This window comes from Mirounga angustirostris, unplaced genomic scaffold, assembly GCF_029215605.1.
Source record: "Mirounga angustirostris isolate CCGP_5_RB_7025 unplaced genomic scaffold, mMirAng1.0.hap1 SCAF_12, whole genome shotgun sequence".
Lineage (NCBI taxonomy): Eukaryota > Metazoa > Chordata > Mammalia > Carnivora > Phocidae > Mirounga > Mirounga angustirostris.
This window is the reverse complement of record NW_026991720.1, coordinates 2,053,229-2,072,404: the sequence shown is the minus strand read 5'-3', so window position 1 is coordinate 2,072,404 and position 19,176 is coordinate 2,053,229. Positions and strand designations below refer to the sequence as shown.

At 42.9% G+C, this 19,176-nt stretch overlaps 1 protein-coding gene and 2 long non-coding RNA genes across 9 annotated transcripts in view; 1 reads left to right on the top strand and 2 right to left on the bottom strand.

Moving 5' to 3' along the window:
• Positions 1–9,798: 9,798 nt before the first annotated feature.
• Positions 9,799–12,755, bottom strand: LOC123835139 (uncharacterized). Its single transcript, XR_006788655.3, has 3 exons — positions 12,503–12,755; positions 11,584–11,699; positions 9,799–10,940 (listed from the first exon to the last, which is right to left on the bottom strand). It is a non-coding gene; the product is annotated as an uncharacterized LOC123835139 (long non-coding RNA).
• Positions 12,756–12,915: 160 nt separating this feature from the next.
• Positions 12,916–19,176, top strand: part of RNF32 (ring finger protein 32) — a 45,376-nt gene continuing 39,115 nt past the window's right edge. For 3 of the 7 annotated variants that reach the window (XM_045863976.3, XM_045863984.3, XM_064575667.1), the window contains exons 1-3: positions 12,918–13,842; positions 14,934–15,020; positions 15,965–16,229. In XM_045863976.3, the coding sequence (XP_045719932.1) occupies positions 15,006–15,020; positions 15,965–16,229 (280 nt within the window). In that variant the 5' untranslated portion in view covers positions 12,918–13,842; positions 14,934–15,005. Of the gene's footprint in view, positions 13,843–14,933; positions 15,021–15,964; positions 16,230–19,176 lie in introns of all 7 variants that reach the window. The other 4 variants (XM_045863979.3, XM_045863980.3, XM_045863978.3 and 1 more) reach the window with 3 other exon arrangements.
• Positions 14,484–19,176, bottom strand: part of LOC129045459 (uncharacterized) — a 39,648-nt gene continuing 34,955 nt past the window's right edge. Inside the window, exon 3 of the long non-coding RNA XR_008505210.2 lies at positions 14,484–14,605. This is a non-coding gene — a long non-coding RNA (uncharacterized LOC129045459). The remainder of the gene's footprint in view (positions 14,606–19,176) is intronic.

Sequence of the window (19,176 nt, the reverse complement as noted above, 5' to 3'; positions counted from 1 at the left end):
GATTGTGCCCTCCGCCACCTGTAACCACCACTATCAGCAGAGACCATGACGGCTCACTGGGCATCTGCTATCCACGAGGCACTGGAGAAGTGCTTTACATAGATGACCTAAATTTAATTCCCACAAAAATCCTGGGAGGCAGAAATTTCTACTCCCATCTTCCAGATGAGGAAACGAAGGCACAAAGAAGTTAAATAACTTGCCCAAGGTCACACACATCTAGAAAGTGAAAGAGCCTGGATCTGAACCAGTCTTTTACTTCTAAAACCCAAGCTGTATTGCACTCACAGGGTGAGAACACCATATTCTAACAAACGTATGAGTTGCCGTAATGGCAAAAGAAGGGACGCGCTGGTCTTTTATTTCAAATCCTTCCTGAATCCGAGAGAAAAAGTCCTCCTAGTTTATCCTTACTGAGCACTTTAATTATATGGGTATTCCAACAGGGAAAACTGTGAGTTCCACAAATATTCATTGGGTGCCTCCTATGACAGGGTGCTAAGCTGTGTGGTGGGACCATCATCAAGAAGAAAACAAGCAAAATTATTTTTGATTCTGTAAGAATTATGTTTTTGATTTATTTTAAAAATATTTTTTTGGATTCAGATGTCCTGCCAGCAACTAAAAATCAGTAAATCCAAAACATTTGAGCAAAACATTCCACATTCCAAACTGTCACTAATCCTCTATCCCCTACAATGACCCAGAATAATTAGGAAATGTGATTTGTGCCATGTGGGCAGCAATTGATAATCACAGAACAAAAACAGGGCAATTGTAAACTGCTGAATGAAAGCTGGCGCTTCCTCTGTCTGCCAGGACAGTGAGTAAGAGGTAATAAAACATGTGAACGCACTGTGCTAGCGAAAGCCCTCATCGTTAGAGCAAAAGGATCATCTTTACTCTTGAGCAAAAACCAAATGTTCTCGACTGGATGTGCTTAGTGATGCCTATGTCTCATGGCTATAGACATCTTTTTCAAGAGTTATTATAGAAAGTCCTGTAGGAAAAAAATACTTTCAATTCAGAATCTAAAGCTTTCTTCCTTCCACTATGAAATATTGTTTAATGCGTTTCCAGACAGCAGAGCACTTTCCCCTGGGCTCCACCCCTCCTGCTGCCCCTTCCCTAACCCTGCTCTGTGGCCTCAGACAGCTCTCCTGAGCTCCCAGATCCCCTTTTTGCAGGGACCCCACTGTCTCAGCACCGACCCGACCGGGTCTTCTCTGCACTCGCTGACCCCTGGCTTGCTCCGAGCCCTCAGCAAACAACCTGCAGGAGAGCAGTTCTTGCCCCCAAGGAGCTCAATGGCTCCTTATAAGCCTGTTCCCCTCCCTCCTTTCCAGCTCCCTTCCCCAGCCAGACCTGTCCTTCCCAGGCCCAGGACGGGTCTTCTCCACCTGCAGGTTTATCATCCTTCCGGGTACTTCCTCCCACACTTGGCAGGCCTACATCCTCTCTGTCCTCACAGTCAAGTTCTGCCCTCCAAGCCCACTCCAACCCCATACCCACACCTCCAAAGCCACAGTGCTGTCTCTGCTCCGAACCGACACCAAACGGACCCAGTGTTCCTCCCCAGCTCTTTGCACCTGGATCCCGGTTCTTTGTGTGCACATCTTTCTTCTCCTTCCAAACTCACATCTCCTTGATAGCTCTCATCGGGTCTCCCTTGTTATCTCTACAGTTCTCAGTGTCATTCTTTCGTAAAATAGGCATCTAATCAATATTAGTTGAATGAACAAACAAGTCAAACATGAATTTAAAGACATGGCCATCAGCTTTCCTAAATCGGATATGTTGAGAATGACACAGAAGTGGACGCTAATTAGAATAAACATGAAAATACACCCAAACCAAACCACTGAGAGGATTATAATAAAATAGAACAATTTTAGAGAAAGAGAGAACTAATATTTTATGTATTACCCTTTTATTTAACAGTTCCTTTTTGTATTTATATTAGCATAAAACTACATCTTTTTCTGTTAAAGAAGTTTAAGCTCGGTAACAGTTCTTAACACGACACTTGTCCCAGTACAGTGTTGATTCCCTCCATGAACAAGTACTTTAAGAGTAAGAACGCATCTCAAGGCGCTCACAATAGGACACTCACAGCTGAGGCAGCTGGACCCTTTCAGGCCTCAACTGGATGCATTGCTGTGCACACAAAGCGTGATGATATCTTATAAAATCACACACCTGCTCTACTTAAATATACTCCAAACACTTTCCTTAGCATCCATTTAAGGGTAATAAAGGGATAGTGACAGTTATTATAATAGGACTTAATGTGAATAAAAAGTATAACCAGTATGTAAGACTGTTGCTACCTAAAGGCTCATAACTAAGAAACCGAGTGCAATCAAAAAGAAATGAATGGACACTTCACTGTGGAAACTCCCAGAGGGTTTCAGCAATCGTGAAAATAGATACGAGTGACACAAAGAGGACTCAAACGTTCACAAAAACATTTACTTCCAAATTACCTTTGTCTGTGAAAAAATATGGAGATATGTGAGCAGCAGAAAAGTAGCAAGGCCTCATTTTAAACATTTGATCGATGTATTAACAAGCTCTAGACTCATGGATTAAGATCTCATTTTAAAAGTAGTAATGATACATTGCATATGTGAAAACTAATGAACAACCATCAGTGAAGTTGTTTTCTTATACCCAACAATTTCACTTGCCTGGACAAAGCAAGTCATGCAGCCAAGCACGGGTCGGGGGTGCAAAACTACAAAGGCACCAGACAGACAGATCACGAAACTGGCTCCAGGTCCTCACTTCTCCCCATACCACACATGGTGCCAGGCGACTCTTCAGGAACGCCCATTCTGATTCTGGGCCCCACCATGTGACTTGCTTAGCCTGGTAGCACATTCGCAGACACACAAGCTTGCAACAGGCTTGCGCACTGGGGCTTGGCCCCTTGTGCTTCACCATCACCAGGAAGAACACGCCTGGGCTAGCCAGCCGGAGGATGCAAAGCTTATGGAGTGTGGCTGAGTTGCTCCAGTCACCGCAGCCAACTGAGATTAGCCAACAGCCTGCCGAGTCCATTGGAATGAGCGCTCTTTTTGGTTTCTTCTTCAGTAAATTGCCTGTTCATACAGTAAGTGATCCCAGTTGAGACCAAAATAACCTCCAAGCTAAGCCCAGCCCAAAGTGCCAACCGGCAGGCTTCCTTGTAAGTCAAGTGAATCCTATTGTTTGAAACCACTGACTCTGGGTGGGAGAGGGGCTGAGATACAGCATTACTGGAAGGACAGAAGAGTGACACTGGATACACCAATGGACTGTTGCCAGACCGTACATGACAAAGAACGCGGACCACAGCCTGCAGCAACTGGCCCGTGAAGCCAAACCGCAGTCTCTGCAGCAACTGGCCCCAAACGGTCAGGACCTGGCCAGTGACTGCAGCCCCTCCTTCCAACTCAGGACAAGCTAGAGAAAGCCAAATATGCCCCAAACCAGCCATGCAAGATGTCGCACTTCTCTCCAGCCCACTCCAGCTTCCCTGTGCCAACGACCTCCATCAGGGCCCTCTAGAACCTTCCGCTTCTCCCTGTGAAGCTTCCCCACTCCCCTGCCTGCCGCCGAGCATCACTGAGTACAAGTGTGGGTGCCCACTCCCCTGGCACAACAAGCTCTGGATAATTACCTGTGTCCCCATCTGACTGGTCTTTCTTCATTTCTGCGACATGAAGAGCATAGAGAATTGTGAATATTATTACAAGCCATGACAGATATATGACCAGGAGCCACATGGATGCATCATAAAGTATGATTATAGTTAAACTGAATAAATAATGCCAGATCAAAAAACTACATCATCACATTTGTTCACTTCAACTTTGACTTCAACAAAAGCATCGTCTTTTGTCACAAATGATTCAGAAGACTCTTCAACATGTTCCCAGGAGCCTCTCCCAACCCTCATCTGCAAACTTTTCTCTCTTGAAGCCAAGTCTTGCCACCATCCTTGCCATTCTCTCTTCTAAAATCATTACCTGGTCTGGGGCACCCGGCTGGCTGCGTAGGTAGAGCATGTGACTCTTGATCTCGGGGCTGTGAGTTCAAGGCCCACACTAGGGGTGGGGTTTACTTAAAAATAAATAAATAGGGGCGCCTAGATGGCTCAGTATGTTAAGCGTCTGCCTTCGGCTCAGGTCATGATCCTGGGATCCTGGGATCGAGCCCCACGTCAGGCTCCCTGCTCAGGGGGGAGTCTGCTTCTCCCTCTCCCACTCCCCCTGCTTGTGCGCTCTCTCTCTCTCTCTCCCTCAAATAAATAAATAAAATCTTAAAACGAATAAATAATCATTACCTGGTATCATTCTGCCAGATTTTCAATCAGTAATGGCTTTATGTCATTTTTATCAAGAACATTGAACCCCAAATCTTACACAGGATTTATAATTTGAGCTTTGCAGTCTATTTGCCTCATATTTTTACACGTTTGCAGTATCCCTTCTGCAAGACACTCACAAGGATGGCACAGATGATAGTGGGACGGGGAAGGGATATTCGCTAATCTTATAAATGGTTCAGGAAAGAAATTTGATAATAAAAGTAGGTTATCAGTACCTCAATGTTTTCATAATTTCCCCTATACTTTAGAAACATATTTTAGAAAGAAAAATTTAGTAGTAAATAACTTTTATCAAATAATAAAACTCAATAATTTTTATTTTAAAATAGCAAATATGGTGTGACTCCCTTTATCTCAAACTAATTTTCACAATCTATCTGTATATGTGCATTGGAAATACAGCTAAATGATGTTCACCAAATGTTCAGGATAATTACTTCTGGGAGGTGAGATTTTAAGTGTATGTATATGTCTACTGTCTTCTTTGCAGTTGTATATTGGTAGAAATGCTATAACAAGGTTCTATCATTTGACAAAAAGGCAAGGGTATTCTTTTAGAAAACCCAAAACTTGAAAATATACAAATAAAGATCTAAATCTATTTATTCAATAATTTCCTGACAATTTATGAAAGTGAAAAAACCAGAGAAAAGTTTAAAAATGTGCACACACCAAGTAAACAGTAGGCACTAGACGACAAAGGGAGCATGCCCCCAACACGGAAACAGCCAATTATATAAACCAATTAATAACCAAAATAAAGAAACATATTAATAATAGTACATTAATAGTAGGAGACTTCAGCACTCCACTCTCAGCAACGGACAGATCATCTAAGCAGAAAATCAGCAAAGAAACAAGAGCTCTGAATGACACACTGGACCAGATGGACTTCATAGATATATACAGAACATTCCACCCTAAAACAACAGAATACTCATTCTTCTCGAGTGCACATGGAACTTTCTGCAGAATAGACCACATAATGGGTCACAAATCAGGTCTCAACTGACACCAAAAGATTGAGATTATTCCCTGCATATTCTCAGACCACAATGCTTATATGGAACATAAGGAATAGTACAGGGGACCATAGGAGAAGGGAGGGAAATCTGAATGGGAAGAAATCAGAGAGGGAGACAAACCATGAGAGACTTTGGACTCCAGGAAATAAACTGAGGGTTACAGAAGGGAGGGGGGTTGGGGAATGGGGTAACCAGGTGGTGGGTATTAAGGACACGTGTGGTGATGAGCACTGGGTGTTATATGCAACTAATGAATCATTGAACACTACATCAAAAACTAATGATATGCTGGCTAACTAAACATAATAATAAATTTTTTAAAAGAAAATAAATCCAATTATGATAACATCAAAAAGAACAAAATATTTTGTAATAAATTTAACCAAGGAGGTGCAAGATTTATATACTGAAAACTACAAAATGTTGCTGAAGGAAATTTTAAAAGACCTAAATAAAGATATCTTGTGTTCAAGGACAGGAAGGTTTAGTACTATTAAGATGATAATACTATCAAGGTTTAACACTACTGGAAGATTTAGTACTACTAAGTACTACCTCAAATGATACACAGACTCAGTGTGATGAATCCCCTATCAAAATCCCAAGAACACTTTTGCAGAAATGGAAAGAGAGATTCTAAAATGCATATGGAATTTCAAGGAATCCAGAATAGCTAAAACAATCTTGAAAAAGAAGAGCAAAGTTGGAGATCTCACACTTCCTAATTTCAAAACTTATTACAACCTACAGTATCAAAACAGTATAGTACCAGCATAAGGATAGACACACAGATCTGAATTGAGACGAAATGGAAAGAATTGAGACTAAACTTTCACATCTATGTTTTTTTTTTTTAGAGATTTTATTTATTTATTTGAGAGAGAGAGCATGAGGGGGGGAGGGTCAGAGGGAGAAGCAGACTCCCCGCCGAGCAGGGAGCCCAACGCAGGACTCGATCCCGGGACTCCAGGATCATGACCCAAGCCGAAGGCAGTCACCTAAGCAACTGAGCCACCCAGGGGCCCCCACATCTATGTTTAATTGATTTTTGACACAGGTGCCAAGATCATTTAATGGGGAAGGAACAGTCTTCAAAAAATGGTGCTGGGAAAAATAGGTATCCACAAATGAATTAAGTTGGACCCTTGCCTTACACCATATACAAAAATTAACTTCAAATGGATCAAAGACTTAATTGTAAGAGCTAAAACTATAAGACTTGTAGAAGAAAACATAGGGGAAAATCTTCATGACACTGGATTTGGCAATGATTTCCCAGACATGACACCAAGAACATAGGCAACAAAGGAAAACAGATAAATTGGACACCACTGAAATTAAAAACTTTTGTGGATCAAAGAAGACTATCAAGAGAGTGAAAAGACATCCCACAGAATGAGAGAAAATATTTGCAAAATCACATATATGATAAAGGTTCTATATCCAGAATATACAAAGAACTCCTAAAACTCAACAACAAAAAGACCAATAAGCCAATTAAAAAATGGACAAAGGACTTGAATAAACATCTCTCCAAAGAAGATATACAAATGGTCAAAAACCACATTGAAAGATGCTCAACATCATTAATCATCAGGGAAATGCAAATCAAAACCACTCTAGTAGGATGGCTATAATGAAAAAAAAAAAACAAAAAACTGGAAAACACCAATATTGGAGAGGATGTGAAGAAACTGGAACCCTCATACATTGCTGGAGGGAACATAAAATGGTGCAAACACTAAAAAAACAGTTTGGCCGTTCACATAGAATTACCATATGACCCGGCAATTTCACTCCCAGGTATATACACAAATGTCTATCAGCAGATGAATGCGCAAACAAACTGTGGGATATGCATACAACAGAACATTATTCAGCTGTAAAAAGACTGAGGTACCGATACACACAACATGGATGGACCTTGAAACATGCTAAATGAATGAAATTCTTGTTCAATATAATAAAAAGAAGCAATATATTGAGTGATTAAGGCTTATGGATAAGTGAAACGAATGACAGCAATATTATAAGGGATGGGAGGCAGAGATTAGGAATATTTTTTATTATGTTATGTTAATACATTACATCATTAGTTTTTGATGTAGTGTTCCATGATTCATTGTTTGCGTATAACACCCAGTGCCCCATGCAGTACATGCCCTCTTTAATACCCATCACCAGGCTAACCCATCCCCCCACCCCCCTCCCCAGGAATATTTTTATAAGGTCCCCGCACTACCCACGAAGTAGTACTGTGTTATTTGAAATTGGATCCAGGTTAGTTGTAAATGTATATGGTAAACTCTCAATCACTAAAATAATTTTTAAAAGAAGTATAATTGGGGTACCTGGCTGGCTCAGTCGGTAGAGTATGCAACTCTTGAACCTGGGGTTGTTGAGTTCAAGCCCCATGTTGGGTGTAAAGATCGCTTAAAAATAAAATATTTTTTAAAAATAAAAATTAAAAAAGTATAACTGATATACTAAGAAAGAAGAGAAAATTAAATCATATAACTGCTCAGTTAAAATCACAGAAGGCAGGAAAAGAGGGGAAGATTTTTTTTTTTTTAAGAAACAAAGGACAAATAAACTATAGAATCAGTTTGATAATCTCCATAAAATAACTTGCTGGTTGTGCTGAACCCATAGATAAAGCTGGGAAGAACCACCATCTTACACACAGGGAGTGTGAGTCTTCCTCTTCAGGGACATGGAACATCTCTTCATTTACTTAGATCCTCTTTGATTTCTCCCATCAGCTTTGTGGTTTTCCTCATACAGATCTTGTACGTATTTTATTAGAGTTATACCTAAGTATTTTATTTTTTGGTGCTTATATAAATGGTATTCTGCTTTTAATTCCAAATCCCACTTGATCATTGCTGATCTATAGGAAAGTGGTTGGCTTTTGTATCCTGGAACGTTGCTATAATTGTTTATTAGTTCTAAGTGTTTTTGTGGGTTTTTTGCCAATTCTTTGGGATTTTCTACATAATCGTGTTATCTGTCAACAAAGATTGCTTTATTTCTTCCTTCCCAATCTTTTTAGTACATACTTTTATTTCCTTTTCTTGTCATATTGCATTAGCTAGGACTTTTGATATGAGGTTGAATAGGTGGTGAAAACGGACATTCTTGCCTTGCCAGAGGGGTAAAGCATCTAGAGCTTCACCATTAAGCATGATGTAAACTGTAGTGTTTTTGTAGTATTCTAAGTTGAAGGAGTTCCCCCTCTATTTCTTATGTGCTGAGAGTTTTTATTGAGAATGAGTATTGAATTTTCTCAAATACTTTTCTGCATCTATTGATATGGTCATGTGAACTTTCTTCCTTAGCCTGTTGATGTTATGGGTTACATTAATTGATTTCTGAATGTTAAATAAGTCTTGTATATCTAGGATAAGTCCCACTTGGTCACGTACATAATTCTTTTTATACATTGTTGAATTCTATTTGCAATATTTTATTAAGGAATTTGGATCTATGTTCATGAGGATATTGGTTTGTAATCTTATATCTTTATCTGGTTGTGGTATTAGGGAAATGTTGACCTTATGGATTGGGAATTCTCTGTACTATCTGCTTAATTTGCCAGTGAATGTTTTTAAATAAAAACTATCAATTAAAAAAATTTACCTTGATTTAATCAGGAAACAGCTCCCTCTCTATGAAACATACCAGTGCATAAACCAATTCAAGTTTAGAGAAACTGTGCTTTAGCTGCAGTGTTTGGCAACCAGCGTGCACTGATGTTCCGGGTTATTATAGAGACTGTGCTAGTAACCTGCATTTGTACTGCTTTTACACACCTCCTAGAACTTTCAGTTAGGTCAGAAAAATCACAAATGTCTGAAATGGGTTCACATTACCCAATCAAACTCCTTTGATACAATGAATATGTACTAATTGCTTTTGACAAGATTTTTTAAGTGTCTGGTACATGGTGATCTCAGCATTTTTAGCATGAATATCTTTATCATGTCAGTTTTTAGATCATAACAGGACACTGTTCTTTACCAAAGTGATAAATTGTTTCTAGCTACACTGGATTCAACAATAAAGAATGAATTTGCTCATTTTCTATTCAGAAAACAAGTTTTTAACAGAGCTCCTTTGTTATACCCATGACTTTATAGACCAAGAACTGAAATAAGATGATTCCTCCTCATTTCTCCGGTGCACAAGATATTTTCATCAGTGTTACTTTACCACTATTGTAATGTGAACAGGAATAATGTATCATCATACCTTTTGTTACATATTAAAAAAAAAAAACATATGTATGCATTTTGCCACAGGAGGTAAAATAACTCATCCTAAGCTCTTTTTCTTTCTTTATTAAAAATGAAACAAAATCTAGTATAATCTCTAGGAAAGAAAATATTTTAGGAACTCTTACCAGAATGCCTGAGTCTCTACAGTGACCACTGCTGTGGGATGAGGAAAGATGGCAGATTCCCCCCAAATTGCTAGACCTCATGTGTCACAAAATACAGAAAAGAACTTGAGTTATTTGAGGGGGGGGGGGGGAAGGAAGCACTGGGATGGAAGAAAGTTTATGAACAGAAATCAGTAATAAATCTAGAAGTGTTGGTAGAAAATTAAAGACAATACCAAAGACTAAGAAATAAATTGAAGGAAGTGTGTTTGCAGTGACAATTAAACTTGAAGGCTATATTAAGGAAGAAGATGGACTCTGTGCCGTGGACTTCTGCTCCTTACATTTATTTTCAGTGTCAAGGACTGGGTTAAGAGGCAGGAATAGAATATGCATCAGACAGGATTAAGAGTATTTTGTGGATTACAAAGAAGAAATGTGAGAGCACTCAGATATTAAATAGGAGAGGAGGATGTTGAACCAATAGAACCATTCTGATCCATGTAGGTGTCTAGCGGAGACTACGCCGATGGGCATCTTCTTTAAACACCAACCACGTCAGCTATGATTTTGTCAAGAATTACAAGGTCATAATTACAAGGTTAAATTTCCACGCAAAAGCCTGCAGAGAAATATTCTGTGTAGCTAACAAGAAAGACCAAGTTCTTTTGGGTAGAAAACATGCCGGTAGTAAAACTGTTGTGGTATTTTAAACACTCGGATGGAGGGGGGCAGTTTTTAATGGGGATTTTTCTTAGAACTTCATGGAGTTCAGGAAAGATACCTTAAAACGGATACGGAGAGTAGCAGGCACCATACTAAGCACTACATCACGTGAGACGGTTTCTAATCTAACCACACGATTAGGGTGCTTAACAGTACACCCGCTTATCGTCCAAATGATTCCTGCTACAAGTAACAGAACACCAGACCCAAGCTGGCTGAAGCATACAGGAAACCTATTCACTCAGGTAAGTAAAATCACTGAGGAGGGCTGGCTTCGCGGCGTCACCTATGTTGCCAGGGCTTGGACCCCGTCTCAGTCTGTGTGGCTTCCTGTGTGATCCTCTTGGTTCATGGGATGGCCCCCCAGCGCCTGCTTTCACGTATGGGTGACACGAGAGCTGTCCCAGCTGCAGTTTCATGTCTCCTCTTGTTTCTACATCAGTAGGAAGAATTAAAAGAATTTTCCAGTTGCTCCCACAAAAATACTGAGTCCACCTGACTGGCCCAGCTAGGTCATAGACCCATGCCAGCTACGTCACTGTGGCCAGGACACTGATTCTCTGACTAGCTCAGGCTGGTCATATGTTCCATCCTGGGACTGACGAATCCCCAGGGCTGTTGCTGAAGTGCTGGCAGATGCTGACCAGAGAAGTAGCAAATGTCCCCCTTGTGTAGAAGGGACCCATAGTTTCAGAAAACGAAGTAACTTGCCAAATCCAGACCCCTAAAAAGTCAGTCTAGGTCTGAACTCGGGTCCACCTATCTAAACCCAAAGCTTCCCCACCCTGCCCTCCGCACCGTCCTAACACTCAGTCACGGAATACAAAACTCAGCATCACAGAGAGACCCCTACTTGTGCTCTAGACCCATCACCACTGAAACATAAATCAAGATTACAGTATTTGTTGGAAAAGCTTAAATAACTTAAAATTAACTTAATTATGAATTTAATTTGGCTGATCAAAAAAAATTAGCTTGTTTTTAGTGTTTTTTTAAAAACTTCCAAACAGGAGCGGCCGCCTAGAAAATTGAATTCTACTAAGAAAATAATTATTTGAAGTGGAGCTTCAAATTACCTTGTTTCACAGTAGAATACTCTTTATTCCGAAGCCATGCCAAACATTGTAACTTCTAGGTCTTTTAGTGACCAATGACCAGTTTCTGATCAGTTTAGTTGGTAACTTCTTTAGACCTGCTTTCAGAGAAGTAAAAAAAAAAAAGGAAGGGACTGTTTGCATTTTGTACGTTTTCTACATACTTTCAGCTGAACTTCATTTCAATAAAAGTCCAAAGTTTAACACAATTGAGTCCCCGTCATTTAAAACAAAAAGAGGAACTTCTGATCTCTGCTTCCGGCCATGACGGAGCTTTCGGAACCAGATTTAAGCTCTTACCTCAACCAACCAAGAGATCAGACAAAACGTATGCGACAATGGTTCTGGGACACGTGACTCTCATCCTTAAGCAAAGGGAAGCCAAGTGAGCCCGGAGTTTCCGGGCCACAAGCAGAACAGGGCCAACAGTGGATCTGCAGGCAGAACTAAGAACTGCAGGAGGCATCTCATTCTCTCCCCCAAATAAATAAACAAAATCTTAAAAAAAAAGTAGGAGGGGCGCCTGGGTGGCTCAGTTGGTTAGGAACGGCCGGAGGCCCCCAGGGCAGCGGCGAGGCCCCGGAGGAAGGCCGGGGTCTCGGCCGCGCCGGTGTGCGGGCCGCGGCGTGTGGGGCACAGAGCGCCTGTCGGAGCTCACGCGAGCTCCCCTGCAAGGGCCCAACAGTCCGCTCGGGTCGCGGGGCCCCGTGGCGCTCGAGAAGGTCGAGCCCCCCCCCCCCCGAGGCTCAAAGTCACTCCGAGGAGCATGAAAAATCCAGCACCCGGGAATATGAAACTCGCGACTGGCATCTCATCCAAAAGGGCCCGGCACCCAGGGAGGCAGGAGAGCACGAAGAGCGCGGGGGAGCAACCCGAAACGACAGCGGCTGCGGCAGCGCACCTGCGGGCAGGGGCCGCCCCGCAGGGCGGGCGCCGGAGGGCCACGCGAGGGCGGAGCGACACGAGCCAGGAACGGACCGGGCGTCGCCGAGCGACAGGTGCGCACGCCTCAGGCACCGACACGTGCAACGGGCGCACGGGACTGACATCTGAGCCAACACGGCTGGGAGCGCGTCCAACGCGCCCAAACCCCGGGCGCCCACAGCCCAGGGGCGTCCGTCCAGCCAGGGCGCCGACGAGCACGTGGCGAGCGTGCGCGCGCCGGGCGTGCGCGGGGCGGGGCCGGCGAGCGTGCGCGCGGTGGACGCGCCGAGCCGGCGACGGACAGGTCCGCCGAGCGCGCCGGGCAGAGCCGCCGGGCATGCGCGGTATGGCCCCGAGCCTGGCGCCTCGCGCGGGGCGGGGCCGGGCCGTTGGGCATGCGCGCCGGGCGGCTGCGCCACGGCGGGCGGCGCGGAGGCCGGGGCTTGGGGGCCGGGGCCGGGCCCAGGGGAGCCTGAGCGAGCGGGGCGGGAGGGGCCGCGGGGACCCCGCCGGGCGGCCCGGGTCGTCGGTCCCCGGCTCGGCGGGCTTCATCGTGACCGCTCTCGGGAGGGCCCCGAGTGGGGACGGTGTCTGGGCGCGGGGACGCCACGCGTCCCCGGAAGGGAGCCGCGCCCGAAGGTAGGGGTGTCGGGACGCGTCGGACCCCGGGAGCGCTGCCCGCTCGGGGCCCGCTCGTCCGCACGTCCCGACAGGGAGCCGGGAGCCGCGACAGCCGGCCGCGGGCCCGCCGCGCCGTGCGCGCCCCTCGTTAGCGCACGGCCACTGCGACGGGGCGGCCGCCGGGCTGGTCAGCCTTGCCACCAGCTGGTGGTGGCGCAGTTAAGCAAGCAGGGACGTCCCGCTGCCGTTGGCTCGTCGGACCCGCCACTGCTGCAGACCAGTTACGTGCCGTGAAGGCGTCAAGCTCTGGACCTGGGGCCCAGCGCTGAACCGTAAAGACGCTGTGGGACGCAGAAGGGGCCGCGTCTTCGAAAGCCCGCAGGGAGACACGCCAGGGAGAACTGCAGGCCGTAAGGCGTGTTCAGCGTGATGTAAGCTCTGTTCTGCCAGGGGATAGGCGTTCTGAAGGTAGAAGGTTCTGGAAGGGATCTTCGGCATTTTAAATACCTTGGCCCGTTTCTGCAGTCTACACGGTCCTGACGACACACTGGACAGGAGCTTCTTTCGTGCACCTTGGGCCAGAAGTGGAAGCAAGCACTACATCTAGTTTCCCAAAGCAGCTTCGCCGTCACGGAGCCCTGGAGACCTCACAGCTGTTTCCACATCCCCACTTCCACCTTCCAGCACTAGTTCAAGGCAGGTGTTGATCCTTAGATACATATTGTGGATTAATTCCTTTCTAGTCTTAAAATTAGGCCCCGTTTCCTAGATTAATAACTTACCGTTTCTCCCCATTCTGTGTATTTTGGACCCTGTCTTCAGAAACTGTGCCCTTGCCTAAAAACTGGAAGGATCAATTCAGATTCTTCCACCAGTTTCAAATGGAAGTGAAGCAAAATAACCATTTACAGAGTATCTTCTGCATGAAAGGGCCCATTCGGATACTTTACAAAGGTGATCTCATAAACGTAACCCTGCAAGGAACGTAATTACACCTGTTTCAAGGTGAGGCAGCTGGAAGTCAGACAGCATGTCGCCCAGCACATAGCTGGACCAAGACTGGAAGCCAGGCTTGCCCCTGACATTCTGTCCCTCTATGTTCTGGACAGACTGCAGGCAGCCAGTACGCCCCGTGCATCCCAGTATATTCATTGCTCCCCTTCCCTCCTAAATAATAACCGTATGCCGAGTTCCTGAGTGCCTTTGTCCTCTGGTAACTGTAGTGTGGTTTGTTCACTTCCCTCTTCTCTGTCCTGCAAATCCCGGTTTAAATGTTCTCTCTTTAAGAGGTATTTCACTTACTGGTCTGCCCGGGTGGCTCAGTCGGTTCAGCGTCTGCCTTCGACTCAGGTCATGATCTCAGGGTCCTGGGATGGAGTCTTGCATTGGGCTCCTTGCTCAGCAAGGAGTCTGCTTCTCTCTCCCTCTGTGCACGCTCTCTCTCTCAAATAAATAAAACCTTAAAAAAAAAAAAAAGAGGTATTTCACTTACTATTCTCTGATCTTTTCAGTCTCAAATTTTGTTGTACTTATGTATAATATTATATTGAGTGATGGACTGTTCTCATTCAAATTCATATGCTCCCTCCAGCCAGCTGGAGATTTGAGGGCAGGGCCCCATCAGTCATGACTGGCTTGAATCCCGCCAGAATCACAGTGCGTAGCTTAGTGCTGTGCTCTGGCAGGCATTCCCATATCAGACTCTCAAACATACCTTCCCTCTAGACTTTATAAGAGATGTTTACATACACTCTAACTTTGACTTTCTGTTGATTATGTTTTTACAGTGGAAGAATTAAAGGAATGTGATATGATGATATAACTTGATATACCCAAGTAGCAAGTTTGCCTGACTCAGCATGTCAAAAAACAAGGTACAGAATCTTGTTTTAAAACAAATACAGTTTTAAATGAAATCTTGCCATCTGCAATGACGTGGATGGAACTGGAGGGGATTATGCTAAGCGAAATGAGTCAATCAGAGAAAGTCAGTTATCATATGATTTCACTCATATATGGAATTTAAGAAACAAAACAGGATCAAAGGGGAAGGGATGGAAAAATAAAACAAGACGAAATCAGAGAGGGAGACAAACCGTAAGAGACTCTTAATCGTAATAAATAAACAGGTTTGCTGGTGGGGAGGGGGGTAGGGTAACTGGGTGATGGACATTAAGGAGGCACATGATGTAACGAGCACTGGGTATTCTATAAGACTGATGAATCACTGACCTCTGCCTCTGAAACTAATAATACATTATGTGCTAATTAATTGAATTTAAATTTAAGATTTTTTAAAAATAAAACACTGTTTTACTCATGACTATAATTTAATCCAGCTGTTTGAAAGCATAAAAATATGGTTGCACATCTCGCTCCAATGAGGAACTATCTGCCACAGTACCGACTGCAAGCACGTCATACGTGCCCAGCAGTTTTGGTCCGCGTTGTTTTCTCCAAAAAAGCACATACTTAAATGCAAGATTCCCTTTCATATTACAGAAGCAAGATTTTGCCTAGAGTCTAATTTAATTGTAGTGAAACAGAATGTGTTCAGGCATGCACAGCTTTTATAGGTCATAATGAATTAATTCATATTATATTTAAGACCTCAGTAATTAAATGAAAAGATAGTACTATGTCACCAGCATAAATGATGAGACTGGGCTTTCCCGCACTTATGTAACGTGGGCCAAGCATTCTTCACTATTAGATTTGATCTAGTATGCCACCCGGATTGAGTATTAAAGCCTAAGTTTTCTTCCAAATGATACATTACATAATGTTCCATAGATAAGGTTTTTTTCCTACTTTTTAGGGTCATTCATCTAAAAAAGATAACTTAGCAGTCACTGCAGTTGCTTTACAAGATCACATTTTACATGATCTTCAACTTCGAAATCTTTCAATAGCAGATCATTCTAAGACAAAGGTACAAAAGAAAGAGAACAGATCCAAATCTCTAAAAAGAAATACAAAAGCAGTAATAGATACTGGACTTAAAAAAACTATACAAGGCCCTAAAGTGGAAGATCCAGAAAAAGAATATGTTCTTGATCCAAAACCACCACCATTAACTTTAGGTAAGTTAATCTTGTCATTCATTTTTTGGCTTATTAGAGCTAAGGAATCTAATTGAGATTCATAGTATAATTTTTTCTGGACCAGAAATGATTCTAATTTATAATCTTACAGAAAGAATGTATGTACTAAAGTTTAAAAATGATGATGAGGATAATACGAGCAAGAAAACAAAGATAGTACTACATAGAATAAATAAAAATAGTAGAATACAATCAATATCCACTAATCCACATGGGCGGAAATCAACCAGTCAGTCAGTAATGGAAAAGAAAAAGCTCTTTCTTACAGTAGAATGACAACTAATAAATATATAGACAGGGGCCAGAAATAGAAAATCACCATACGGCCAACAGCACAGTAAGAACAAGCATCGGTGGATGCTGAGACGCACGGTGTGGACACGGCCTCACAGCGTGCCCACACACCACAGAGGGAAGCAGGAAGCCCAGCCGCCCCCTGTTGATGACACTGGGCCAGCAGCACCCTGACCACGCGACCCCAGTGCCATCACCAAAGGGGTACACGCCGACATGGCCCCCATCCCATGCTCTGAGAAAGGCGCAGCATCCCCTCCAGGGTATTCTTGCCAAAATGCATCTCTGAATTTAATCACGAGGAAACATCAGACCCACCCAAATTGACGGACAGTCTACACACTTCCTGGCCAGTACTTTTCAAAAGTGTCAAGAAAAGCAAATGAAGAGAGAGAAGCTGTCCCAGATAATAAGACACGAAGGGGACATGACAACTGAGTGTTAAGTGTAACTGGTCCAAAAAAAGGACTTCAGTGACACAAGAACGAAACCCAGTAAGGAATACAGATTAATTGGCAGTGTTCGATCAACGTTAATTTCTCGCTTTGATCATTGAACTAGGGTTATGAAAAAATTAACATTTGGGAAAACTGGGTAAAAGGCACATGAGGATTCTTTATACTGGCTTTACAACCTTTTGCAAGTCCCACATTATTTTAAACTGTAAATTTAGAAATAGAAAAGATTTTTAAATGATGCTGGGCATGGAAACTAGGTTTGTCTGGGGGCGTTGTGCCCTCGCGCAAGTGTGCTGGATGGAGGAGGCGCGGGGAAGCCTGCGGACTCAGCTGCACGGTACAGGGGGAGCCTGCTGCTACAGAAAGGCCAGGGGACACTCATTACTTCATTACTGCAGACAGTGATACTTGTATTCTAGGAAATGGCACAGCTCAAGAATATGCAGAGGCTTGGAATGATGTTATACAGTCAGGTAGTGAATATCTTGTACATATATAATTTATGGAGATGATCAACTAGATCATCATAGTAAGTTTAGCAGGAAAGGTTTAAATTAGACATCAGGAAGGACTTCCCAATTTGGAAAATAAGTAGGGTTAAAAAGGAGAGTAAATGAATTATTCTTCCGGTAGCTCTTTATAAAAAAGAAATTTTTTACTATTATATATATTAGTTACCAATATGTGTTGAACCATATGCTCTTCATTATTATCTATACATCATATTGCACTTGGGTCTCTTCTTGCTGATTTTCTCGAGTTTTTTATGTACTCTACATATTAATTGATGTAGCCACTGAGAAGATTTCTCAGTCTGGCACCATCTTTTAATTTTATGTTATTTTATATTGAATAAAATGTTCATTCTGATTACTGTTAAATCCATCAGTTTTTCTCTTTATTGTTTATGCTTTGGGTGATTTAAGAAATCCTTAGCCATTCTAAGATCACAAAGATTTTCCCACATTTTCTTTATTTACCTTTACATTTTTGCCTTTCACATTTAGACCTCATCTAAATTTGCATACAGCATTGGCAAAATCAGTTGATATAAAAACTTACATTAGATTCTTCCGTCAAACCACTATCTACCTATCTTTTGCCTTTGCCAAGTTTTCCATGCTCATACAAGAGAGGGAGAAAGAGAGAGTCAGGATGTATGATTTGGGGTATGATCTGTTACTATGTCAGGATTTTACTGTTTTAATTCAAAATAGTTTTGTAATATGTCTTAATAACTGGCAGGAAAAGACCCAAAATTCATACCCCCAAATCTCAGAAGTATATTCTTTCCATCCACTAAAATACAGTGGTGATCTTCTGATTTTATCTTTGTGGAGACATTCCTTCTGAAACCTTCCATTACTCTGCTCCCATATGCACCAGTTCTTCTGTGGGGCTGGTGCAGAGCCGTCAGCCTGGGATGTCTTCTCGGCATCACCTGTGGGCCGATTCCCTTTGGTTCTCTTGCACTGGACCCTCTCTCTGATGGCACAGCTTCTCCTTCTTAGTGTATACCCTCACTGGGGTGAAGTTGCTCCTCCAGCAGCTTCCGGGGAAAGAGTGCACAAGAGACCAATGTACAAGCTTAGAGACACAAAGATGTCTTTATTCTCTTATGGTCCGTTGTTTGCTAATGAAGAATTTCCATATGGGAGTCTTCCTCAGAATTTTGAAAGGTTTGCCTTCTCATGTCTGTGTTGTTGGAGGTAAGTCTGATGTATTTCTGACTCCTGACCCTTTTTGAGACTTGTCTCTCTTTCTGTCTCTCTCACAAAACTTTGAGATCTGCTTTTTGTGCCTACACCTGTGACGTCTCATAGTGGCGGGATTTGGGTGTGAATCCTTTGTTCTGGGCCCTCCTGGGGCCTCTCAAACTAGAAACTCACATCCTCTTCTAGGAAATGTTTTAGGCTATTTTAAGATCTTTACTCTTGATTTTCTGTTTTCTTTATGGAATGTCTGTCTTTCAGATGTCAGGCCTCCTAGACTGGTCCTTTAGTTTTCTTATCTTCAGTCTCCTGCTTTATCTCATCTTCCTACTTTCTATGGGATTACTGTAACTTCCTCTTCCAGTCTTTGAGTTGACTTTCACATTTCTACTATAAGATTTTTGATTTTTAAGAGCTCTTTTTTGTACTCTTTTTTTTTTTAATGTTCCTGGTACAGCTTCC